Consider the following 27945-nt stretch of genomic DNA (forward strand, 5'->3'; position numbering starts at 1 on the left):
CATTAAAATTTGGAAGTTGCAAGACTTTACCGTTCAGCTCAAGGGGGAAATTGCAGGTGATAGAAATTCATTCTTGGTGGAAGGAGCTGCAGGTGATCCCAGTCCAACAAATTCTCCAATGCCGTCCAGTAACTTCAGTGTTTGATCCATTTTATATGACCATCCTGCGTATAGCTTTCAGCATGCAGCAAGATCATGCAAAATGGATCAATCATTGAAAGCACTGGACTGCTTTGGACATTATATTTGGATCACTTGCAGTCCTTCCACCAAGAATGAATTTCCATCCTGTGGCATTTCCCCCTTAGGTTTAGCTTGGCATAGATCATCAAACATTAACTACAGTGGCTATAAAGCTGCATTTTCCATTTTTAGTGGTTGAAAGACTTGTATTATTCCTTTTGCAATGGAACTTTCTCTTGGAAACACTTACTATCTTCTGTAGATTATGAGCTGATTCTGACTTACTTGCATTTCCAAAAAAGCCTTTAGGAAAATTGACAGAAAATGAATCCATATGCACATTTTGCAATGCTGAAAAAAAACAAATATGAAATGTGTGAATTCCAAGGAAAATTCTAGAAGTTTTCTGATGTGGAACTCAGATGTGAGAACACAGAAGATGTGAGATATACCAGTGGAATCCTATGCATGTTTACTTTGAAGTAAATCCCAATATGTTCAATGGGCTTTTGTCCTAGATAGGTGTGCATAGAGTGTGATCCTATACATGTCTACTTTGATGTAAATTTTAGTGGGCTTACTTCTAAGTAAGTGGATATAAGACTGCAGGCTTAAACTATTTCCGATGCTTCTTTACAAGCATTTCAAAATGCAAGTAAAGAAACTCTTGGACTTCGTCATGCAAGATTACAGACAAGCTAGAAGCAATTAACATTGGCCAGTCTTTAACCTCCCATGTTTGGGAAAAGACTTGGAGCAAGTGGTAGTATCATAATTCCAGGTTTTCATGGATGAATGGATTATCTGGATCTTTTCAAATCTGGGTTCAGGCCTGGTCTGGGGCTGGAAATAGCTTCGGTGAATTACTAGTAGCTAGACAGGTGTCATGTCTCCCTATTGGTTCCGCTGGATCTCTCAGCAGCATTCAATGCTATCAATCATGGTATCATTCTGGAACATGTAGCCAATCTAAAACTCGGATGTTTCTGTCCTAATTGGTTGAGCATTCCTAGAAAGTAATCTTGAGGAATTATAGTTGAAACACGGACTCAAGAAACATAATTCTGTACATCTGAGTGCTTCCTCCCTTTTCCCTGCATTTGGTACCTTCCTGTTTTTCTTTTTCTTCTTTCTCTTTGTAAACATTATGCCACACTGAGCCCTTAGGAGCAGCTTGGGGGTGGGGGTGGGGGGAATGTAGTATAGAAGGTGGGAAAGCTCTGTTCTGTGGATGGGAATCAGAGTGGCATTTAGGATCAGAGCCACTGAATATCTTTTATCTACTATTTTAAAAACTGTTATTGGGTGATATTATTTGTAATCCATTCTGAACCTTTAAAAAGGTGTTTTTTAAAAAATGAAATAGGGAAGTCCATCAGTCATTTTTAAAAATTTGCTTTAAACTGTAGGTTTTAAAGTGAGGAAACACAGCACACAGTATTAAATGTAGGTTGACAACACAGCTTAAAATACAATATATATTTATATAAAAGGTAATTACCAACAAAGTTTTAAATCAGAAAGTCGCTATTATGGCAAACTATAGTTTCACAAAACTCTCTCTAAGCTCACTTAGCAAGTGTTTTGTGAAATTCTATGCAGCTCCTGCCAAAAACAAAAAACCACACACCTACCATTACATATGGAATATACTCGTCTTAAGGTGCAACCCTATGCGTGTTTAGACAGAAAAAGGACCTAAAACTCCCAGCATGGCTGCCTGGAGCATGCTGGGAGTTGTAGGCCTTTTTTCTGTCTAAACATGCATAAGATTGCAGTGTTAGTTGTTTTAAAAAAAGCATTTTGGCAATGTCATCCTGAAATATTCTTCAAGTTAGCACGTAAATAAGAGCTTGGGGTGGGGGGTTAGACCATCCACTGAAAAAGGTACAATTATCCAGTTTGGTTTCAATAAGAATTCAATGAGACCACTCTGAAATGAAGAGTTTTAAATGAAGCCTTAGGCTGCAGTCCTAAGCACACTTACTCGGGAGCATGCCCTATTGAATATAGTAGGACTTCTGAGTAAACAAGCACATGATTGTGCTTTTAGAAACCTATTAGTAAGTTATTAGTCTTAGCTGCCTCATTCTCTTTAAAAGTTCTATCTACTGATCATTAGGTAGATGTATTTTTTTTTTTTAGTATATCATGCTAGGTAACATTATAGTCTTACACCATGCTGCTTTTGAAATGGCTGTTTTAGGAAGACTGACCAGCTGTGAAAGTGAAGACTTTTAAGTATTCTTGCTGGAGGCACACAGTACAACCTTATTCAGAGCGGATTCCATAGTGCGCTGAGCAGTAAGGTTATACTGGAGAGGTTACATTTCAAATTATGGTTTTAAAATGACTTAATTGCACACAGGATTGTTAAGCAGGCTGAGACTTTTAAAATGGAAGTATTTGAATTCAAATGCTAGAAGGGTAGTCATAAAAAATAGGTAACTAGATTATAATACTGCATTCAGAAACTCATGTAATATTTCAGTCCTAAAAATGCATAATTGCAAATAAAGTGTTGAACTTGAATGCTAGGTAAGCTCCTGAGTAGGGTGACCACATGAAAAGGAGGACAGGGCTCCTGTATCTTTAACAGTTGTACAGAAAATGGAATTTCAGCAGTTGTTTTTGTATACATGCAGCTCCTGGTGAAATTCCCTCTACATCAAAACAGTTAAAGCTGCAGGAGCAAATCTAGAGTGGCCAGATACAAAAGAGGGAAGGGCTCCTGCAGCTTTTAACTGTTGTGATTAAGAGGGAAATTCACCAGTTGCTGCATGCATACAAATGACACCTGCTGAAATTCCCTTTTCTATACAACAGGAGCCCTGTCCTCCTATATGGCCACCCTATTCCTGAGTCTTAATTCAAAATGAGCTTGACCAAAAGAGGCCAATTCGGATTGGGTGTGAATGAACTCATTTGGGTTACATTCAGATCAGGCACCATTGCCATCCCGTCCATTAAATTCCACTGAAAGCATTGTTCTTTTCCACTTCCATTTTCTGTTGGTCTGCATCACAAGTGCAGGGACTAGTTTGAAATGCACAAATAAAAGAGAAATAAGCTATTTGGTGATGTCCAGTGAGTGAAAGAATATTTTTTTCAGTTGTCATAGTCTTCCTGGCCCCTCAATTGCACTTGACTTTCGGGCATCCAAGAAGAAATCTATGGATTTTCTTCTGGCATTCAGTGCTGTTCCTTTCTAGTTTTGAAACATGGTCATCTTTGGGTACAGTTGGCCCACTTGCAGCCCATGGACCAAATTCAGCCCCAAAGGTTTTGTATCTGGCCTCTGATGGCCATAACAAATTAGAATTGAAAATGCCCACTGATAAGAAAAAAATAGAAAGTAATTAAAGTTGTAAGAGACAAAGGCACATACTACCTCTAGTACAGAGTCTGACCATTCATGAGGAGGTCATTGCGTCCTACAAAATATGCTTCTAACCCACAGATTACTGGTGTGTGATCTAGAGTGGCCCCTACAGATACATAATTTGACCATCTTTGCTTTGGACTAAATAGACTGAGATTTATTTATTTATTTATTTGTTTAAGTATTTACGTACCACTATTAAGGGCTATACATGCTTTCCAAGGTTGCTTACACAATAAAATAATCACAGAAAACAAACAAACAAACATAATATTAAGAATAATATCTACAATTCAGCAATAACATCTAATATAATAATATATAATATAATAATATTTGAAATAATGTAATTTCAAAGCATCAACAATTACAAAAATTAAAAGCCGGGGACAACTTCAAATTGATGAAGTAAATGTAGACTGAATGACCAGATCTTTAAAACCCATTTAAAAACACAGAATGAGGGTCCAAATGAACTTCCCCTGCAAGGGAGTTTCATAATTACAGGGATATCACTGAGAAGGACCCATCTTTTGTGCTTGCCAGCTTCGTGGACTTTACTGGCAGACCCACCATAAGCAAGACCTCAAGAGGTCAATCTTAATGGCCAAGCAGGCTCATATGGGTGTAGGTGGTCCTTCAAATAACCTGCCCCCAAGGTCCTTGGGGCTTAAAGGTAACAGCCAGCACTTTGAATTGGCCCAGAAGCACACTGGCACCCAGCTGACACATGTTTCAATTGCCTGGTTCCCGCAAGCATCCGATCAGCTGCATTCTATACCAGCTGAAGCTTCTGCATGGTCTTCAAAGGCACATTCAGGATGTTACTCAGACATGATTGACTGGCAAGTTCTGCTTTCTCCAGATAGGGGCACAGCTGGCAAATAAGCCAAAATGGATAAAAGTCACTCCTGGCTTCTACAACCAAGCATGACTAACTGATTTATTTGGGGAGTGAGATTCAGCAACCTAAATGATTTATTTGGGGGTGAGATTCTTTTAGTAAATACAAAAAGCGTATGCTAAAGTAAATTACTTAGTTTTTAAAGTGTTGGAGATTTTTGTTTTTTGTTTATCATCAGCAGGTTGTTTTTAGTCAAATAGGTTGGAGAACTGAAGTCATGATCCTGGAAAGGGAATCTCAGTTACATAGATCAATGGATTTTTCTGCTTAAGTCAAGCTCTAAGTCAGATAGCATTTGATTGAGCAGGCACACATGTCTTTCTATCACTAGCTGTCACCAGCAGGTGAGGAGTGCTGTTTTCTCCTAACCAGTAGATGGTGCAATGTGCTAGGAAACTGCCTTTTGGAAGGGGAGGAAAAATAGAGAATTCAAAATACAGGAATATAGTCATTAACTGTGTTTTTAGGCTCCTTGCAATATATTTTCTTCTAAAAGACTCCTAGTAAAATTTAAGATTATTCCCTACAAAATGATGCATATACTTTCAGTTAAGAACTCCAAGTATTACAGATTTTAAATATTTAGCAGGCTAATTTATTGGTATTTAAACTGTTCATTGGGCCTCGTCCTCATTAAATGGAGTGTACATTTAATGCAGCAACAATATATCTTACTCCCTTGAGGGAACAGCTGATAAACCACTCCTGCCTTCTTAAATGGACAATGATCACATCCCCCATTCTCCCTCCTCCCATTTCTTGGCTAGAGTGTGATAGCTTCTTTTCTGCATTTAAAGACGTTAAGTAAGAACCACAGTATTCAAATCCCAAAACATAATGCATTACACCGAAAGCAAAATGTGACAAACTAAGGCTGATATTGGTAATTTCAATCTGACGAAAAAACTGGCCAGACTGTCCTTTCCCAAAGGCAAAAGGTCTGGATTTGTCCATCGCAATATTATTTATTACATTTGTACCAGCCCTTTCCCTAAGGAGTTAAGAGCAACAGGCATAGGGTCCTTAGGTGATCTTCCATTCTGACAAAACCTAGACTACCTTAGTTTCAGTCATGGAACCATATAACCTATATCTTCAGACATACTTTAGCTTCAGTCATGGAACTATATCACAACCACTACTTGTTCCCCTCTTCAGTACCTCCTTTGGGTCTTAAGAACTGCCTCTTTCTGGATGAGCTGCCCTGAGCCATAAGAATCCCCTTTCTCTATTTTCCTCACCATATGAAATATCACCAGATGCTCTTTTTAGAGAACTAACTTCTAACTGTCTGAAGTCAATAACCTTTGACTTGTCATAACCTTTCCTGGAAGGAGCAAAGTGTTCAGAACACAACTTTTCTTTTCCAATCCTATATTAACACTGCACCACGGAAATGATTCATTGCTGCCGGTTCACTTTGCAGCTTTGACACAGTCCAAGTCTATCTGAATACTGATCACCCTTGACTCTTATCAGTCATGTGAAAATGCTTGGCTAGTTGAGTGATCCAGGCGCAACGGTCAGATGCCTGCCTTTAGGCAACTGCATAGTGGAAGGTGCTAAACTATGGCACAAAGGTCTCTGGTTTTGGATCACTTTTATGTCCTAAGAGCCATCATTTGCACTCTATCACAGCAGCACATTTACCAAGCAATGCGTAAACTGGGAAAAGCAAAGGAGCAAAGCTCTGTCCCCATGGAGTAAAGTGACCACCGGAGGGATCAGGAGATGCGGGCAGTGTGCACACCTGCGAGTATGTGAAAGGGCAAAAAGCCTGCAAGCAAATTACCTTGGCCTGACTCTCCCACACAACCCCAACTGAAAGGGGGGTTGTGCATGAGGGGGGGAAATGGAGTGTGAATGTCAAAGTTTCCTTGCCAGAGGTGACCACAACCAGCCTGTACGCACACAAGTCTTTAGGCTTTTCATTGAAGCATGCTATTTTTTTATTTTTAATGCTGTTCCTGCACACATCAAAATTCAACAAATTAACACTGTCAGCAATATCTCATTGGCCTATATAAGTAAATAAATCATTAGCATATAAGATTGGATTCCCCCCTTGCAGTCTGAACAAAATAATCTTCTGTACCTTTTGGGTTACTATTTAGAGCAGCCTTTCCCAACCTGCACCCTCAAGATATGTTGGACTACCTACTCCAACAGCCGCAGCCAGCAGGCATTGTTGTTCAGCACATCTGAAGGGCCACTGGTTGGGGAAGGCTGAGTTAGAGCGATGCTGAACTCCCCTGTGCCGTGCTTTATGTTATTATCTACAGCAGCTGTTAGTGTGAACGGTAGTTTTGCAACAACAACAGCAACAAAATTCAAATACCTCTTACAATCAGGTCTGCAGCAGCTGATAGCTTGTCCACACTGGTTTGCACTGTGCAGACATATTTTCCAGCATGATTCAGCTGGATGCTTCTGATCATCAAATCACCAGCTGAATCCTGCTGATAAAGTAGGGGAAAGTGGTTACAATTACTTTTTAATGAGCTCTAAACATCATTATCACATGAAGGACACTGTGGCTAATGGATTTATTTTACATCAGCTGATGAAAATATTTGTAACACAAGCCGTGGCCTATTTAAAATGTGTGAGCTTTCCTTGTAGATAAGAGCTGAAAGTATGGTTGCCTGTAAGGGACACAGGAACTTCAGGGCAACCAAACCGTTTGCCACAAATGTAGTTTGAAAAGATACGCAGTCTTTGCTCTGCCATGTTCCAGACATTCAATTTATAGCCTTCATTGGTATTCAGACGTCTGCCTCCATCCATTTAAGAAGTGAACAAATTAGGAGGCATCGGCAGTAGTTTCCACAGCCTTGTGCCACAGCCAGCATTTTGATTGCCCACTTTTTTTTGTATTAAAAGGTCATCAGGATAGTGCTCTCTTGAGGAAATTTTGCATCACCTAGCCTGCAACAACAATAATTTGTTTCTCCAAATGCCTGACACTCATGTCTGATTAGCAATTGTACGGAACTGATTATGGTTGTGTCACTCCAGAAATATTTCTTCACAGGATGCCTGGCACAGCGCTTATAAGTTGGTAATCTAAGAAAATGATTGTGGCTGCAGTTTTTAATGAAAGAATATTAATATAGTACATATTGGGGGGATTTTGTGGAACAATTAGGTGTAATTGCTAGCAACAGGTGTTGCTACTGCTGCTGTACCCCCTGAAGGGAAGAACTAGATTTAGTCTTCCACACCTGTCTACCAGTCAAGGGATTGCAGTTAATGTTAACTACTGCAGTTTTCTCTCCTCTTCACAAGATGAAAACCAGTACGGCCCAGTGAGTACAGAATTTATCTTGGATCTGGGATGGCTGGATTCGGGTAACACCTGTTTCCCATGGTAGCCTTGGTCAAATGACTAACTCTAAGCCTCAGCTCCTCATTCAATCAGTTTATACTTATGATTGAAGGTAGTACTAGTTTGTGGGTGGGTGGGTGGGTTAATTCTTGACCAAGTTTCCAAAATGTTTCTGACATCCCCCATTCCTTTGGTAGGTGGAATGATACTGTACAGCTGTTTGGCTTTCCCGTGGACCTACGGATGTGGCTGAAAAATCTGTGTATGGCAGATAACTGCAGCAGAGGTGGGGGTCAAAACAGAGCCTGATTATATGTGGGGAACTTTTCTTGCAAGCTTGCAGGAAATGTAAAGACTAGGTGATGAGCAGCGAGCTTTCTTGTATTGCTTACTTATGCCATTAGAGATATACATTCCCATACAAGAGCAAGCTGCCTTAGATGTAGTGTAAAACAGACCCCTCCTTTCAACTTCAAAGCACAGCTTTCTGTGTCCCATTTTGGATTCTTATAGTGTTGTAAACTTTAGCCATGATTTGCCGAGAAACTGGCAATTTGCCTCTCAGAACCCATCTATAACTTCACGCTTAGTAATAGCAACCTTTTAAACTGTGAAGGACGTGATGACAACAAATAATGTAGCATAGTGACAAATGCCCAAGAACTCCCTATTTGTTTCTATATGATTGCAAAGATTGACATTTGATACATTTTGCCAATGATCTGCTGCTTCTGAGAAGTGTAGAATTCTGATGAATTATTATTTAGACAAAGCAAAAATACAAGATGCAAAAAATAATAATCCTCAGTCTAGTAAACCAACTGGAAACATGCACTTGTTCTCACAATAGGCACATCTATTCACACTTATGTTCTCAAATGGTACTAGTTTACTCCAGCAGTAAATATAGTATTTAACTTCTGTTCTATCAGTACTGTCAACTCAAAAGGACAACAAACTGTACTGGCAATGAAGGGAATACAGGTAAAATATTTCACTGCTGAAGTTACTCTGTTGTAAACTACTATAGTTTGAAAGTATAGGTATGAGCATGCCCAGTGTTAGCAGTTGACAGATAGGTAAGATGAGTTGTGAATGTATAACTATTTCTGTAACTATATCAATGTATTTAGCTACATTTTTATCTTGTTCATCATTGTAACTCTCAGCATTCATGGTGAATAGCTTTGGGGGATTGTTAATATTAATACTTACCCCTCCAACTCTTTCAAAGTGATCCCCATCTTTTTCAAAGTCTATGAGGTGTCCATTAAATGACCAAGTAAATATAATATCTAGCGGGTGATCATGAGATACCTGGCAAGGCAGAAGAATACTTTCACCAGCAGTGACATCCATGCTGGTAGGTGCCACTATAAACCGTGTTGGGTCTGTAAATAACAAAGGACACCAAAAGGAATCATGAATAACTCACCTGGTAAAAAAAACACATTAAATAAACCTGTAAACATCTGACCGAACACTATGAGGCTGGATCATTGTCTTTCCTCTGACAGATCAGAGCCATAAGCCAGCAACAAACTGCTTTTAAGTTCAATTTAAGCCATGTGTCTTAACTGGATCTTAACTGGAACAGCTTCAGAAGGAATATGGTTTTGTATACTTTAGTGAACTCCAGCAGTAAAGTCAGCAGTAAAGTCTTTCATTACTGTACTGTTCGCAACTCCAGTGGAGAATAAACTGCATTGGTATTTTGGAAAGTATAGAGTTAACTTTTCATTACCACTGTTCTTAGAGGTAGAGTAAGTTACTGCTGTTTAAAAGCAAGGGTGGGAGAGAACCCTAAATTACATAATGATTTATCCACAAGAATGTGTTTTCTCTGAAAATTTCTCTGCTTAAGTGCAAGTAAATACTTTAATCCTCTTATACTAAATTTCTCCTTGATTTATAAATATCATATGATGTATCAGCTTATAGAACCTTCTACCAGGCAAATCCACAATGTAAGCACCAGATGAACCTCACTGGGAAAGGTATTCCACAACCAGAGGGCCACCACTGAAAAGGCCCTCTCATTAGTAGTCATCCACATCACCTTATTTGGTGGAAGCACCCAGAGAAGGTTATCTGAAGATGGTCATAGAACCATAGAATAGTAGAGTTGGAAGGGGCCTATAAGGCCATCGAGTCCAACCCCCCGCTCAATGCAGGAATCTGCCCTTAAGTATACTAGACATATGGTTGTCCAGCTGCCTCTTGAATGCCTCTAGTGTGGGAGAGCCCACAACCTCCCTAGGTAACTGGTTCCATTGTCACACTGCTCTAACAGTCAGAAAGTTTTTCCTGATGTCCAGCTGGAATCTGGCTTCCTGTAACTTCAGCCTGTTATTCCGTGTCCTGCACTCTGGGATGATCAAGAAGAGATCCTGGCCCTCCTCTGTGTGGCAACCTTTTAAGTATTTGAAGAGTGCTATCATGTCTCTCCTCTTCTCCAGGCTAAACATGCCCAGTTGTTTCAGTCTCTCTTCAAAGGGCTTTGTTTCCAGACCCCTGATCATCCTGGTTGCCCTCCTCTGAACATGCTCCAGCTTGTCTGCGTCTTTCTTGAATTGTGGTGCCCAGAACTGGACGCAATACTCTAGATAAGGCCTAACCAGGGCTGAATAGAGAGGAGCCAGTACCTCACGTGATTTGGAAGCTATACTTCTATTAATGCAGCCCAAAATAGCATTTGCCTTTCTTGCAGCCATATTGCACTGTTGGCTCATATTCAGCTTGTGATCTACAACAATTCCAAGATCCTTCTCGTTTGTAGTATTGCTGAGCCAAGTATTATTATTATTATTATTTATTTATATAGCAGCATCAATGTACATGGTGCTGTACAGAGTAAAACAATAAATAGCAGGACCCTGCCGCATAGGCTTACATTCTAATAAAGTCATAATAAAACAATAAGGAGGGGAAGAGAATGCACCAAACAGGCAGTATAAAAGTCAGAACAAAATCAAGTTTTAAAAGCTTTAGGAAAAAGAAAAGTTTTTAGCTGAGCTTTAAAAGCTGCGGTTGAACTTGTAGTTCTCAAATGTTCTGGAAGAGCGTTCCAGGCGTAAGGGGCAGCTGAAGAAAATGGACGAAGCCGAGCAAGGGAAGGAGAGACCCTTGGGCAGGTGAGAAACATGGCATCAGAGGAGCGAAGAGCACGAGCAGGGCAATAGTGTGGGATGAGAGAGGAAAGATAGGAGGGAGCTAGACAGTGAAAAGCTTTGTAGGTCAACAGGAGGAGTTTATATTGGATTCTGAAGTGAATTGGAAGCCAATGAAGAGATTTCAGAAGTGGAGTAACATGGTCAGAGCGGCGAGCCAAGAAGATGATCTTAGCAGCAGAGTGGTGAACAGAAACCAATGGACTGATGTGAGAAGAAGGAAGGCCAGTGAGAAGAAGGTTGCAGTAGTCCAACCGAGAAATAACCAATGCATGGTTATTTGCCGAGAAATAACCAATGCATGGTTAAAGAATAACCAATTCTTTAAACATACTTGCATGGCTGGCTAGAATAAAGAAAACTAAAGCAATTACTCTGAAAGTTACTGGTGCTCTTTGTGCAAAGCTTGACTGAGTAATTGCAATTAAAAAAGGCTTATAGTCAGGGGGCTTTACTTTCCATTCTTTGGACTGCAAGCTAAGGACACTCTCAGCTTTAGTTAGGCAAATGCTATGCTCTGTCTTGGTGTCTTGAAGGGGCTCTCCCCGTGCCCCACAAGGGCCCACACAATGCGTGCAATCCCTGTCCACTCTCTGGTGGCTGCACTCCGAGACTATTTAATAGATTAGAGAGTATCCCCCATCTTGTAACTGTGCATTTGGTCTCTATTTCCTAGATGTAGAACTTGGCATTTATCCCTATTAAATTTCATTCAGCCCAGCACTCCAACCTATCAAGATCACTTTGAAGTTTGTTTCTGTCTTCCAGGGTATTAGCTATCCCACCCAATTTTGTGTCATCTGCAAATTTGATAAGCGTTCCCTGCACCTCCTCATCCAAATCATTAATAAAAATGTTGAAGAGCACTGGGCCCAGAACTGAGCCCTGTGGTACCACACTCGTTACCTCCCCCCAGTTTGAGAAGGTTCCATTGATAAGCACTCTTTGAGTTCTGTAGCCAACTGTGAATCCACCTAATAAATGTTCCATCTAGCCCACTTTTAGCTAGTTTGTTAATCAGAATATCATTGGTCTTAGGATCTAAGTAAGTGTACATGGGAGGAGATAATTCTTCAGGTAACATAAGAACATAAGAGGAGCCATGCTGGATCAGACCAAGGATCCATCTACTCCAACATTCTCCTCACACAGTGACCAATCAGCTGTTGACCAGGAACCAACAAGCAGGACATGAGTGCAAGAGCACCATTCCACCCGTTTTCCCCAGCATTTTCCTGGTGTACATAGGCTTACTGCCTCAGCTACTGGAGTATCAACTTAGCCAGGAAGGTTAAGACTCCAGTACTAGGTTCATTGAAGTTCTGCTATTTAGGAAGTATGTTAAGGCTGAGAGGCCTTCTTTGTGGGGTATGTTAGTGTATAAAGAAGTATCTTTGAACGTACGTTGACGGTATCATTGTTAATTAATGTTCCTGATTTTGTCTTTCAAACTTCATAAACAAATGTGTCATATATTTAATATATGAAGGAAGCTTATAATTACTGGTTGAATTATGGAGTCAATATATAGTGAAATTCTTCTAGTGGCAGTATTGTATGAAATAATAGCTCATCATGGGTTATTGTTTTTTATGGATCTTCAGTAGCATTTAAAATCTTCCTGCTGTAGGGGATGGGCTAACAAAAAGCCAGCATTTTCTCTGTCCAGTAAGTTTTCATGGATTATGTTACCAATTTTTAAAATTTAAGTCAGCTGTGACATCATGGTCGAGGAGTTTGTATGCACTGCTGTCATTTAGTTGTCTAAGACTTATCATAGAATCATAGAATAGTAGAGTTGGAAGGGGCCTATTAGGCCATCGAGTCCAACCCCCTGCTCAATGCAGGAATCAACCTTAGAGCAAACCTGACAGAAGGCTGTCCAGCTTCCTCTTGAAGGCCTCTAATGTGGGAGAGACCACAGCCTCCCTAGGTAACTGGTTCCATTGTCATACTGCTCTAACAGTCAGGAAGTTTTAGAAATATAATCTTCAATTCATCACAATAGCTCTTCTTCTAACAGCTGGTTTTATGACTATGTCCTTTCTAATTTAAAGATGGTTGAGGGCCTCTCTTCCTACTCTTGTGAGATTGTAAAAAAAACGTGCCCAGGTTTGTGTTTATGATTTTTTTTTAAAATGATTGAAGGAAGGTCTGTTACAGAATTTCTGGAATCCGGGGGGTTGGGGACAAAAATTGTGAGGGAAGATTATGACATCAGTTTAAAATAAGAGTTTTGTTATCACTATGGAAATATTCTTTTAACCTGCATCTTCTCTCAAATACCTCAGCTTCTAAATGCACTATATCAGAACCATGGGGTTATTTCAGACAACGACTTCATTTGGTACTTAGTGGAATAATAACACAAGGAAAAAAGTCAAGCTGTACTATATTTCAGAGGGGGGTAACTGACACAGGCTGCCATTTCAGCAGTAGCCTCATGTTTGTTCTAACACAGACCTCCCCAACCTGGTGAACTCCAAATATGTTTCACTATAATTCCCATCAACCCTGACCATTGGCCATAATGGTTGCGCCACTAGGTTGTGGAAGGCTGTTCTGAGATATAGTTCTGATCTAGGAGAAGGAGGAAGTCCAACAAGTCCCTCAGCATCAACACCCCATCACATTTTTGGACCCTTAGTTCCTTGTGCACAATAGCCACTTCTAAGTTAGGTGGGAAGTTACAATATGAATCATGCCATGTCTGAACATTCTTTGTCGGACCTTCCTATTTCTGACCATTTCCATTTGTTTCACTGCCATCTCTTTTTCATGAAATACTGTGTGATTTTAGGATAAAATTTGGACTTACTTTTCTATCTTGGAATAGGTAGTTGGGGCACTGGAACAATTCCCCTATATGCACCACTTATAGTAGGGACTCAAAACTCACTGCAACTAATTTAATAAGTGTCACTGTATTTACAAATGAACAGTGCACATAGGAAAGATTGGATTCAAGAGGAAATGGGTTCTTGCTTATTCAAGCTAAAGGAAGTTTAAGGGCAAGTCTTCTGATGAATTCCAAGTGACTCACAGCAACCTCTCAATGATTTGCTGTGTAGTTTTGGGCAAGTAAATTAATTGCTGCGTTCCTCAGTTTCTCCTATAGCACAGTGAAGCAGCATTTATCTATTTGACATGATTTAATGAGGCGCAGTTAACAAATATGAACAGAGTAATAGGTTTCTCTAATGAATTTAGAAAACAGAAATGGCCTAGGTTGAGCACCCAGTAGAGAAGAGTTTAGAATTCATAACTGAGTACAACTGTTTCTCCCATCTCGTAGACTCCAGATACAGTTCCTTTGTCATTATCAACTTAATCTGGCTTCCTTGCCCTTACACTTTCCAACCCTTCTTTCTTAGTCAGTACTAAAACAACAGCAAAACCATTACAGATTCCTTATAAATGGGGAATTCTGTGAATGTACTACATTAGTAAAGTATACCACCAGGAAATTTCCACCTTTCTGCATATATCTACATGGACTGGCCTGTATGGAACACATGCCAATAAAACTACCTCAACTCCCACCGAAGTTGCAAAGACTTCATAGGATTCAGTCCTAAAAAGAGAAAACAATCAAAAAGGACTTGCTAGTACTTTTATGAATGGGTTTCGAACATCTCATCCAGTTGAACTCAACAAATGCCCAATGTCTGCAAAGGCGTCAATTTTTAAAAATCCATTAATGTTTTGTAGAAGCCAGGCAGGGATATAGTTTGACATATTGCATTTCTGTGAGTGGCTGAAACAACCTGATGAAAAATGACACCCCAGTGTAACTCTGATGAAACTTTTTCTAGCCGTATTCATCATGAGCTTAAGCCTTCTGCAAAGCAATTTACAAATCACCCCCAAGGAGAAAGCTTACCAATCTGTTTTCAAGGACTTGAAAAAGTGAAAAGATCTATTTAATGACCTTACTGTAGCAGCAAATGTAAAGTGCAATAGAGAAGTCAAAGAGGGGCATCAAGCATTCCTGGGTGAAGTCAAATGGCAATCAGACATATTAGATCAACATAGTCAAAATCCATAATGAGAAGTAGCTTAATTTGGGGGGGGGGGGAGGTCTGCTTTTACGGAACCTAACATTCTGGCTATTTTCCATATTCTAAAGTTGGCTACAAAAATCAATCAAAGATTTTTTTTCTGAGCTTGCCATGTAATTATAAATTGGCTCAATGCTTCTTGATCATCCACTTAAGACATTCTCTATTGCAGCATTGGGCAGACTTCAAGCTTGCACGATCTACTATGTTTTTTGAAGTCTACCCATCCAGACGCATCTTCAAAAAAGTGACTTGGGATGGACACACTCTTTGAGTTAAAGAAGACATGTTCAGCCCACAAATTTGTCATCAGTATCAGAATTGAGCTTAGTCCTTTCAAACAAACATAAAACACGTCTAGGTTTCCTTCAACCTATCTGGACATCAGGAACTTATTTTAATGGCTATTTAGTTGCTATTGTTAAACAACTGGGAGTCAGAAATTCCTGCTGATCTACTGGAAATCAGCAAAGATTTACATTCTGCCTGCCCCTACTCCATTGATCTAGAGTATCTGTGAAAGAACCATTAGAGAAAAACTTGCAGTTTAAATTGGCAGTGACCACTTCACAAAGCCATTTTTATTGCAATCTTGGTATACATTCTCTTTTGAAGTCTTCATGTGGAGTAGTGTATGGCACCCTGCCCATTCAAAAGCATTTGAATGCGTAAAACAGAATAACCAGAAAGCAAAGGTCTTAGCCATAAGAAAAATTCCAAAATCCAATTTAGGGCAACTAAACATCACAAAATACGGTGCAAGCTTTTCAGTTCTCTAGAACTCTTTCATCAGGCAAGATGCTAAACAAAGCAAAAAGCAGGGGTAGGGATGGGAAGTGGCTGATGTTCAAACCAGGGAGTTTGCCCCCTTGCACATAGGCCTTTGTTAGAACTTCTCTTCTTATTATCTTGCTGCCTTAAGCCAAGGACGTAACTTTTCCTCCTCCTAGAAGACGTGCCAATGCTGGCAAGAGGGAATGCTCAGCCAGCTGCAGTTATAATCTGTCAAATTGTAATCTAAGCAGCCTTTGCAGCTGGCAAAATAGCATCCCACCTGCTCACAATGACGATTAGGTATTCAGCCTGTTTATGCAACTAGTTACCTTGGGATAACAACACCTTAGGTCATTTCAATGTCTGATTTGTTTAGAAACAAGGATTCAAGAGGTAAACGTGAAATGAGCCAGCAATTCCTGGCAAAAACTGAGACTCTTGATTCACCAGTCTTTCCTCCGAAAAAATAAATAAATCATTATGTAAACAATAATGTCAGGTAAGGCAGAGATGAATGGAGACTAAAATTCCTCAAAACTGTAGATGATCCACAAGCCAATAAAACTGTGTGTGATTGAAATATGTTGAAATCTCTCGCACATGTGGGCAGAAATTATTGTTTCAGAACAATTTTTGATTATTCGAAAGCTTGTTCGTGCATTTATGATTTTTTTTAAAAAAATAGAACATGTAAATGCTACAAATATATTTTGCAAAATATATCATGTGACTCACGTTGCATTTTATTGTATTTACTCTAAGAAATTGACTTATAAGATGACTTGACAATTTCCATTCTCTAGAAGAGACCTTAGCACTCTTAACTGTAGGTGTCACTGGAAGATCAGAAGAATGTTACTTCTACTTCTGTCAGCAGTTTTCCAACACTGCAACTGCACTGCAAATGAAGAAGCAACAGTGTTTCTGACTAAGCAGAAGGTCTCTCTCTCTCTCTCTCTTCCTTTGCATTTCAACAAAACTGTTACAGGGTATCTGCTGACTGAATTTCAGTCCAAGATCTTTTGAACAGACAAACAGATTCACTTATAAGCAAAAGTGTAATTTCTTTCTTACTATAAACAGGTTCATATACATGACAAAGAGGACAGATAACATTGGCAAAGCACTGGACATAGTAGCTTCTTCATCATGGTCCTGGGACTTCCTTCATCATTTTCCCAACTGCCTCCCAGGTAATATCCGAGTTGGGATAATTTACAGTTCTAGTAATTGTTGCCAACCTTTCTGGTTCAACAGTTCTACCTTCAGACAAGTTACTACATTAGGAGGCTATAGAAATGTGCCTAAAGGCACTGAAAGAAGGTATGTAGATTGCCTAATCCATGCAGTTTTATTCTCTGTTTTATCAGGGTATTCTACCAGGGTGGAAATCAGGATTTAGCATTGTTGAGGACCTGCTGCGGCACACAGACCTGCAGGAGGCAGGTTATATCTATCCTTCTTTCTCCCTGGTACAAGGTTTCCAGAGACAATCCTGACGTTAGGAGAGTATGGTGTTGGGTATACTGTGTCTCTTTTTAAGATTGCTGAACAAGTAATCTCTTTAGATAGTGTGTTATATTAATCCCTTTATTCCTCTAACAGTTCTAATCTCCAGCTCTTTTTCTAGCTTTCTTCTTCCCGGCTCCCTTTACGCCTGTATCTGTTACAGAGACTGCTGGGAGCTCTAGTATTGCAGCAGTGTTTGTAAAGAGACTACACTAAAGGTTACACAGAATGATATTACTCTGTTTTTAAGAGAGGCAAATTTAATAGTGGCCCAGTTTACACGTAATGGTGGCAATTCCTGGGTTGTTTATCCCAGGAACTGCCACCACTGAGCAAAGCGACGAGCCATTGCTTCCATTTTCATTTAACAGCGCAGAAATGCCTAGGTTGTTACATGTTGTGCAAACCTGAAAAATGTGGGTTAACTCACAGTTAAACAGGGGCATTCCTGGGTTAATTGAAAATGGAGGCAATGGACAGGAAGTTCGTCACTTCACTCAGTGGTGGAAATTCCTGGAACAACCCAGGAATTGCCACTGTTAAGTATGAACCAGTGACTGTGGCTCTCTTTGAAGAACACAGCAGCAAGTAGAAGTGAGTTATGCAGAAGTGCAAACCTAGTTCTAGATTACTTGAATGTGCTTACTAGGTTTATTTTAGCAAAGGTTTTCCTTTCCAAAGTAAAAACAGTTGGAATGGGTGACATTTGCTATCAGCATGAATGCTGCAGTTGTCACAAAGCTGCAATGATTTTTTTTAGAATTACAAGCCACCCAGCTGCATAAGTCTGTGAGTAACAAATTATCCAATTTGAAAACAAAAACCACCCAGCTTTTATATTGATTGTGTGTCCATTAGGATGCATTGTTTAGAATAAGCATCTCTGCATTGTCTTATTTGCTTGTTGTAGATCGTGCCGTGCCGTGTTGTGTCATGTTAATCTAGAATACATGACACAGTGGGACACTATCTACTGTGGCCCGAAACTAAGCAACAGAAAATAAATCACAGTCTGACACTAAAAAGGCAGATGCCTTTTTTTTTTTGGCAACCCAGGCTTCAAATATAATAAAAAGAGCTGCAGAATGAAGAAGGCAGGCAAAAACAGAGCAAGAGGCACCTGGGCAATTTCAGAGGACCCCCAAAATACACATTTTTCACAGCCAAAAATGTGCGTTTCACTCCATAGGCTAAAGTGTGAAAATGCGGTTTTGGGGGAAGGGGGATTTGCTACAACTACACACTTCTGAAAACACGTATAGGTTTGAATATGCGTAGTTTTGAATGTGTTACATGCGGGAAATTGTGAACATTTCCCGAGAATTGTGTTACTGCTTGCATTTGCGTTTGGGGTTTCAAACAGGGCATTTTCACATGATTTGTGAACAGGAATGAAAGCGAATACAACTGTAATCTGGGTTGCCTTCCTGGTTGTCACTCTGCTAGGTAGGGGTCCACAAGGGGGGGGGGAAATGCCTAGCAATTCAAATGTCCAGACTGTTTGAATACAGAGGAATAATATGTGGGAAAGAATTTTGATTACTTTCATAATTACCACAGGTCCCTGTTATAGACCTTCATTGTGTGAAATATTGCATTAGTATAGTATAGTATAGTAGGATGACCATATGAAAAGGAGGACAGAGCTCCTGTATCTTTAACAGTTGTATTGAAAAGGGAATTTCAGAAGGTGTCATTTGTATATATGGAGAACCTGGTAAAATTTCCTCTTCATCACAAAAGTTAAAGCTGCAGGCGCCCTGCCCTCTTTTAAATCTGGTCACTCTAGTGTAGCTCCTGCAGCTTTAACTGTTGTGATAAAGAGGGAATTTCACCAGGTTTTCCATATATACAAATGACACCTGCTGAAATTCCTTTTTCTATGCAACTATTAAAGATACAGGAGCCCTGTCCTTTTCATATGGTCACCCTAATTAGGACTTTATTTAATATTTTGGGCATAATCAAATGAAATGGAAACACTTTTTAGCCCAACTGATTTCAATGAAAGAACTCTTGAGCAACTAAAATGATCAAGGGGCTGGAGCATCTCCCCCATGAGGGAAGGTTACAACAGCTGAGATTGTTTTGCTAGGGAAAATGGAGGTTAAGGGGAGACAAGATAGAGGTGTTGTATGGTGTGGAAAATGTGGATAGGGAGACATTTTTCTCCTTCATATTACCATAACCCAGGGTTATCTCATGAAACTGATTGGTGGGAGATTCAGGATAAATAAAAGGAAGTACTTCTTCACTCAGCACATAGTTAAATTAGGGAATTCACTACCACAAGATGTAGTGATGACCAGCAATTTGGATGGTTTAAAAGGGGGGTGGATAATTTCCTGGAGGAGAAGGCTATCACTGGCTTTTGTTGTTTATTCGTTCAGTCGTTTCCAACTCTTCCTGACTTCATGGACCAGCCCACGCCAGAGCTTTCTGTCGGCTGTCGCCACCCCTAGCTCCCCCAAGGTCAAGTCTGTCACCATGAAGACTAAACAAATGAATGTCTATCAGCTCCAGAGGACTTGCTTCCAGAATTAAAGCTTTAGTTACTGTGCAATCCTATACATGTCTACTCAGAAGCCCTATTTGTCGTTGCTCTCCTCCCAAGAAGTAAACGTCTTCTGATTTCCTGGCTGCAGTCAGCATCTGCAGTAATCTTTGCGCCCAGAAATACAAAGTCTGTCACTGCCTCTACGTTTTCTCCCTCTATTTGCCAGTTATCAATCAAGCTGGTTGCCATAATCTTGGGTTTTTTTGAGGTTTAACTGCAACCCAGCTTTTGCACTTTCTTCTTTCACCTTTGTCATAAGGCTCCTCAGCTCCTCCTCGCTTTCAGCCATCAAAGTGGTGTCATCTGCATATCTGAGATTGTTAATGTTTCTTCCTGCGATTTTAACTCCAGCCTTGGATTCATCAAGCCCAGCACGTTGCATGATGTGTTCTGCATACAAGTTGAATAGGTAAGGTGAGAGTATACAACCCTGCCGTACTCCTTTCCCAATCTTAAACCAGTCCGTTGTTCCGTGGTCTGTTCTTACCGTTGCTACTTGTTCGTTATACAGATTCCTCAGGAGGCAGACAAGATGACTTGGTATCCCCATACCACCAAGAACTTGCCACAGTTTGTTATGATCCACACAGTCAAAGGCTTTAGAATAGTCAATAAAACAGAAATAAATGTTTTTCTGGAACTCCCTGGCTTTCTCCATTATCCAGCGGATATTGGCAATTTGGTCTCTAGTTCCTCTGCCTTTTCTAAACCCAGCTTGTACATCTGGCAATTCTCGCTCCATGAATTGCTGGAGTCTACCTTGCAGGATCTTGAGCATTACCTTGCTGGCATGTGAAATAAGTGCCACTGTCCGATAGTTGGAACATTCTTTAGTGTTTCCCTTTTTTGGTATGGGGATATAAGTTGATTTTTTCCAGTCTGATGGCCATTCTTGTGTTTTCCAAATTTGCTGGCATATGGCATGCATCACCTTGACAGCATCATCTTGCAAGATTTTAAACAGTTCAGCTGGGATACCGTTGTCTCCTGCTGCCTTGTTATTAGCAATGCTTCTTAAGGCCCATTCAACCTCACTCTTCAGGATGTCTGGCTCTAACTCACTGACCACACCGTCTGAGCTATCCCCGATATTATTATTCTTCCTATAGTTATGTTCTATCTCCAGTTGCAGAGGCAGTAAGCCTATATACTCACCAGTTGCTGGCGAACAAAGCAACTGGTATCTTAGCAAATTCGTTGCTGGGAAAATGGGAGGGAGGGTGCTGTTGCACTTGTCCCCATCTTGTGGGTTTGTGGCCAAAACTAGTTGGCCACTGTGTGAACAAAATGCTGGACTACATGGACCCTTAGTTGGATCCAGCATGGCACTTCTCATGTTTTTATGTTCCCCTAGGGGTTCTTTTTCAGAAGTGTTCTGATTTCTTCCTTCTTCCCTCATATGGTAAATCATTAAACCAAACTGACCACTGTGATGAGGGAAGGGGAGGGAGGCAAGGAAACCAGGAACAGATTGGGGTGAAGGGAGGTATTAACCCTTATAATAAAGAACACTGGAACTGCATTACACTGAGTCAGACCATTCCTTCATCCAGCTCAATATTGTCAACATTGACTGATAGTGGCTTTCCAGGGGGTTAAGGCAGGATTTATTTATTTATTTAAAATATTTCTAGGCTGCCTTTCAGGAGCTTTTCCATAGCCATGTACATCAGGCAGGAGTCTTCTAACATCCAGGCTTGCTTTCAGAAAAATAACGTTTTATTTCTCAAGTTATCCTAAAGCACTGATTCTTCCTGCCCTCAACACGGACTAGTGGAATTAGTATTCCAGGTGCACTGAAAATAGTGGTGTTGTTTTATTGTTTATATATTGGTCAAGCAAGAGAAAGTGATTGTAAATAGTGGATTAAGAATGAGAAGTAGGAAATGATGTTAAAACAATCGGTTGATTAAAAAATGCTTAATACTGCTCTAACATTTTTACATGTTAAAAAAAATAAAATAGCCAGAGGCTGTGCAGATGCCTCTTTCTCTATTTTCTTGCAGTTCTATCAATTTCCTCTTATTAAAGAGTTTTGTGCTGCTTTCAAATATTTTGTTAATAGAAGAGAAGAGAATTGCTAAAAAAAAAGGGAGTTGCATTTACAAGTTCATTCTATTAAACCATTGTAGGTAACCTTGAGGGAATAACAGCAGCCCCACATTCACTGGCAGGTGGGTGAGGGTGATGGAAAGACAGCTTGCCTATGCAAATGAAAGAAAAAGAAGATGGCATAAAAAACACTGTCTGGATTATTGACAGGTTTTTACAATTAACGTATTATATAAGGACCATTCAGCCATGTATAAGGAAAGGCTGGGCCAAAACTACTTTGGGGGATTTTTATAGTTGTTGACGGTGATGAAAAATATTGCTTATTTTACGAGTGCTAGCAATAACACTTTTCAGCTGTTCATTCTCATTGTCCTCTTCTGCCCATGCATGCGCTCTCTCTCCACCCCCTCTCTCAAATGACTTTCTTTGCCCTCAGTGACATTGTCACATGATGTAGTGACATCATGATCTCTAGTTGGCTGCGATCGATCGCCGATGCTACTAACCCAGGAAGCAACTGTCCTCACTCTGAATTTATTTTGTTTGCCCTTTCTGGTGTCATCATGTAGCTAAATACAATTGGTTACATGATGTGATTCTATTCACTATTTGGTCTGTTAGTACCTGAGATTTTATATATGTCTAATCCAGGAAACAGAAAAAAGCATAACAAGAAGTAAAAATGGGAAGAAAAGCAGCTGCTTGGATAGAAAAAAAGTCAATATACTGACAGTAATGGTATTTTCGTTTAATACTGCTATCCTTCACCTACTGAAATAACTTTTTTGCTCCAGAAATTTTCCACATTAGTTGGACATCCATGGAAAGGAGCACAACATTTTAAGCAGAATGTGCCCTTTCTTCTCACACAGCGGCCCATGATAGTGGCGCTCCTTCCCAGCGTCTGTATGGGAAGGAGCGCCAAATTGGAGTTGACACTGCTGCCGCTGGCAGCACCAAGGAGAGGGGAGGACCAGGGCAGCTGTCTCTCCTCCCTCTGAGCTCGCTCTGGCTTCCCTGTTCCTCTCCCTGTTTTTAAAATGTTTAATCTTTGGATGCGAAGATTTGTATCTAAAGATTAAAAATAAAAAAACAGGGGGAAGAGAGGAACAGCCAAAGCGAGCTCAGAGGGAGGAGAGCCGGCTGCCCTGTTCCATCTCCCCTCCCCGGTGCTTGCCCCAACAGCCTCCCTGCTGCCCCGTTCCTCTCCTCCCAACCTCCCCCCCCATTTTTTTTAAAAAATCTTTATTTATTAACATTGTGGAGCCCAGAGCTCCCTGTCCGCCCCCTTCCAATACCACCTTTAAGTTTTATTTTTCTTAAAAAGGCTCCGCAGAGGCACAATGCCTGGCTTCAAGCTAAAAAGGCAGGCTAAGTACCTGGCTTTTTTAGCGCGGAGCTTTGCCCCTGGATCCCTTTGGAGTGGCGGCTTCTCTTCCTTTATCTAGTGATATATTAAATAACTGGTGTTAGAATGGGTAGGTTTGGTATGTTGGTGATTTGAAGCAGAGAGTGGGCAAGAGACTGAAAGAACTGGGCATGTTTAGCCTGGAGAAGAGAAGATTGAGGGGAGACATGATAGCACTCTTCAAATACTTAAAAGGTTGTCACACAGAGGAGGGCCAGGATCTCTTCTCGATCCTCCCAGAGTGCAGGACACGGAATAACGGGCTCAAGTTAAAGGAAGCCAGATTCCGGCTGAACATCAGGAAAAACTTCCTAACTGTTAGAGCAGTGCGACGGTGGAATCAGTTACCTAGGGAGGTTGTGGGCGCTCCCACACTAGAGTCCTTCAAGAGGCAGCTGGACAACCATCTGTCATGGATGCTTTAGGGTGGATTCCTGCATTGAGCAGGGGGTTGGACTCGATGGCCTTGTAGGCTCCTTCCAACTCTGCTATTCTATGATTCTATAAGTATAATTAAAAATGCTAAAAGACCAGGAGGATCAACGTCTGAGTTTAGCTGAGCTGAATTTAGGTAGAACAGTCCTTCAGGTTACCTAGAGATGAGATTATTCCTTTGCTTACAACTTCTTTTTGCATTTGTCCATTTGTGCTTATGCTGCTATACATATGTGAAATAAAAATAGTTACTTTTTGTTACATCAAATGGAAGAGTTACTCATCATAGTGGCCAAGGGAAGTTAGTTAGTAACTGTGCATACTTATATATGCTCAGAAATATGCTCTATTAAGTCAAATGGGACTTGCTTCCAGAATTAAAGCTTTAGTTACTGTGCAATCCTATACATGTCTACTCAGAAGCCCTATTAAGTTCAATGGTAGTTATGCCAAGGTAAGCATGTATAGAATTTCAGCCTTAGCTAGTAAAAGTGGAATGAACAAACTTCTTCCATTGTGTCTGTTGACTGGAACTCTAATTATTAAGAAAAAACAAATAAGCAACTTTAACTTCATATTTGCTAATTAGCACACTGTTTAAACATTTATAAAACCACAGTTTTAAAATACATCCTACAATAATTCTTCCCAGATATTATAATTTAAAGAATTTCACAATACATGGACAAAGCTGTAGATTCCATATAACAGCAGCAAAGGCAACCTATAAGAATATTTGAAAGATGTGCTATTTACTATTGTCAGCATACATTCAACACAGATTTAAGAACTAGAATCCAAGGGCCCCTTACACAAGCTTGAACATAACACTCACATGAAAGTGGATCTGTATCTCAAGCAATTTAGTGTCATCGTTTTTTCAAGCTTCATGGCCACAAATTGATACAGTGTGCTGATAAAGTCATCCATTAGTGAAGGACTGAACCAGAAAAAGGGTACTATACACAAATTTCTTTATATATTGCCATTGGTTCCCCCAATGTGTGGAAACCGCAATCACACGATGAAGAAAGGTGACAGGTTAGGAAAGATTGCTTGACCCTTTTGCCAAACTATAAACCTAACTAAAAGAAAATGAACTGCATGTATATCTAGTAGCTAGAGTATGAGCACTGAATATAGGAGGGAGGGATGGTGAAATGGATACTACTTTTGGGGCTTCTGTGAGTCATTGGTTCAAACTGATGACAAGTTTTGTGTAGCATTCACATAAGAGGTAAAGGAAATGGGGGAGACAGGGACCACATGGTGTGGTAATAGTTTGTTTCAGAAGGGGCTGATGATTGATCCTAAAGTGGCTTGTAATTTATCAACGACCACATATGATTTCTTCCGTATCTGTTTAACCTTCTCTGTAAGACAGCCATCATTTCTATAATGACAGTAGATTATTTTCATTCTTGGAGAGCTGGATATTGGCTAGCTTTAATCAATAGCTTGCAAAGGATGACACCTTGAATTTGCTGGGTTATCCATAAAGCCTGTAACAGACACGGCTATGTTTTGTCATCATGCCAATTTAATTTAAGACACCCCTGAAATGATGTGTGCTCTGTTTTTGCTGCTAAATACATAGTGGCACAGAACAGTAAAACTGTATGCTTTGTTTTTATAGGATAATCAGGCACCAGTGCGACTGCTATAAAAGAGCAAATAAAAGTTTTGTCAAATGACAGATTTTATTGTCATTTCCAGACCCCATTTCATATGATTCTTTTTGTCACATTTGTATGGCGGAAAGCTTGATTTAATAAGACTGCAATACATTCTATAAAGTAGCGGCAAAAACAAAGTATTATGCCAGTGTTATTGTTTATGGGGGACAAACAAACACTTTCCCTTTCCTCTGGAGCTGATAGGCATTCATTTGTTTAGTCTTCATGGTGCTCCCTGTGAACATCCCTTTCTGGCACCCTCTGATGCCATTCCATTTCCTACTGTGTCTTCAGGTTTAGATTAACCTTCATTTATTATTAAGCCATACAAACGGGGCATTTTTCAGCATACAGAACTGGTGTCTAGTGATCAAATGTCTTGTCCCTTTGCTGGGAGACAGGAGATGCTGATTTCTTGGAGGGAGGCGATTACATCAAAGGATGATGCTTATAAAAACTTGCACTACAACTTCTGTATTTACTTCAAAACAATTTTTTAATAACTTGACCAAAACAAATGGGTAAGGCGGGGGAAGTATCTTTTTAAAGGCATACATTAGGTCAGAAGAAGACAAAAAGGTTGTTGAACACTCTTTCATTCGGATGCCTTTTTGAAATGGAGCATTCTACAACAGCACAGAATTAGAATCAATGTATATGTTCAGTTCAATCAGAGTTCAGGGGACTACACAATTTTACTGTACTCTGTACAGCACCATGTACATTGATGGTGCTATATAAATAAATAATAATAATAATAATAATAATAATAATAATAATTTTAGACTGCATTTGGAGAACTCCTTGTTTGAATTTCCTCACCGATCGAAATTGCAATTCCCATGAAACACTAGCATGCAAGGTCTTTTCTTGCATATCCTTTTCTATTAACATTTGAGGCTTTCTGCAGGCACAGAGGATACTGAAATTGTCAATCCAGATTCGAGTTAGGAAATTCCTGGGAATTAAGTACAAATTAAAAGCAACTCAGTGGATCATTTAGTCTAATCCTGAAAAAATATATCTTATACCTAGAGCAATAATCAGCAACAGATGACCATGACTTGGATGGAAAGGAGGAGGATTATGTACGCTGCCTTTGGGTTCCTTGGAGGGAAAAGGGTGGGATATAAATGTAATAAATAAATAAATAAATACTGCAAAAGAAAATCCTTCTTTACTGCTCTAGCCTTGCATAAGAAATAAGAAATGCTGGATCTGATCTAACTATCATCTCTCTCTCTCTCTCTCTCTCTCTCTCCCCCTCTCTCTCTCTCTCTCTCTCATATACACACATACATTTCTCAGATAACAGGGATTTTGGAGGGAAAACATAAAACTTAAAACACTCATTGTCCTAGTTCAACACAAACTATTTATAAATCTCTCTAGCCAGATGTGTACGCGGGTCCATTCAAAACAGAACATCTCAGAGTTTGCTCATTTCTCCCTACCTTCAGCCCAACTTTGTTGAATCAGCATTGTTGCTTAATCAGCATCCTATTCAAGATAGTCACAAAGATGTATAGACAAACTGTGTGGCATTGTTTAAAGCAGGTTTATCATGCTATATCAGTAAACTAAAGAACCCTCAGTCCAAATGCATGTGAGCAAATTCAGCAGAAAATTGTTGATCTCTATGCAAAATTAGAACAAACAGCCAAAAACACTAAAACAACAACAGGTTTGTTAATATGTAATTGAAGATATGGGTTGACCCTTCACAGCCAGGAGTCCTAGATGCTATCTCCTGATGTACTCATTTTGTCTGTTCACACTTGTCCTTTCCCCGTAGCACTTATCAGCATCCATCACTGGAGCCTAGATTAGTGCTTAATCTAATCTCCTATTTTGATAATAACAACATGAACTATATTATACATTTTAAATATGTGTGGTTATGTAATTGGTTAGCACTGTAACCTGATAGGAACCCAGGCAGCTGCTTTATATCAAGTCAGGTCATTGGTCCACCTATCTCAGGATTGTTTACATGACTGGCAACAATTCTGCAGCGTCTCAGACATGAGTCTTCTCCAGTTCCACCTAAACCAAGGATTGGAGATTACATTTCGAATACTGGGAAGGAAAGCAGGTGATGACAGTTGAGAACGGACAGTTGACAGTTAAAAAAAATTGTATATTCATATCCCACATTTTTCCTTGCAGGAAGCCCAGGGCAGGTAACAATCCATAAAACAAAACAAAACACAAGAATAACTCTAAAATCACAAATACAAAATAAAATACAATAATGCCATCACTACCTCATCAGTATAGTTGTTGAGGTGTATGAGAGAGGAGGAAGAAGAAGAAAGATCAGTGATTGAGGGATGAAACAGGATATTTATGTTAAGAGGAAAGTTGTGACAGCAAAAATGGCTAGAGTTAAGGTTACAAAAATGGAGGGTGACATCCAGTTGTGTCCATCTACCGATGAAACAGTCTTTGTTGGCAGAGCAGATCCTTTCCAAGACTGGGAATTCAGCACTATGTTCCTGAT

General features: G+C 39.9%; 1 protein-coding gene across 4 annotated transcripts in view; it reads right to left on the reverse strand.

The window, feature by feature from the left end:
- Positions 1–27945, reverse strand: part of LOC134395511 (contactin-4-like) — a 637778-nt gene that overhangs the window by 28350 nt on the left and 581483 nt on the right. For 2 of the 4 annotated variants that reach the window (XM_063121675.1, XM_063121674.1), the window contains 2 exons: positions 9013–9188; positions 6808–6928 (listed from right to left, as the gene is read on the reverse strand). The exons of 1 other annotated variant lie outside the window; for it this stretch is intronic. In XM_063121675.1, coding sequence (XP_062977745.1) covers positions 6808–6928; positions 9013–9188 — 297 coding nt within the window. The remainder of the gene's footprint in view (positions 1–6807; positions 6929–9012; positions 9189–27945) is intronic. One more of the 4 variants, XM_063121676.1, reaches the window with a different exon arrangement.

Source organism: Elgaria multicarinata, chromosome 3 (genome assembly GCF_023053635.1).
Source record: "Elgaria multicarinata webbii isolate HBS135686 ecotype San Diego chromosome 3, rElgMul1.1.pri, whole genome shotgun sequence".
Taxonomy (NCBI): domain Eukaryota; kingdom Metazoa; phylum Chordata; class Lepidosauria; order Squamata; family Anguidae; genus Elgaria; species Elgaria multicarinata.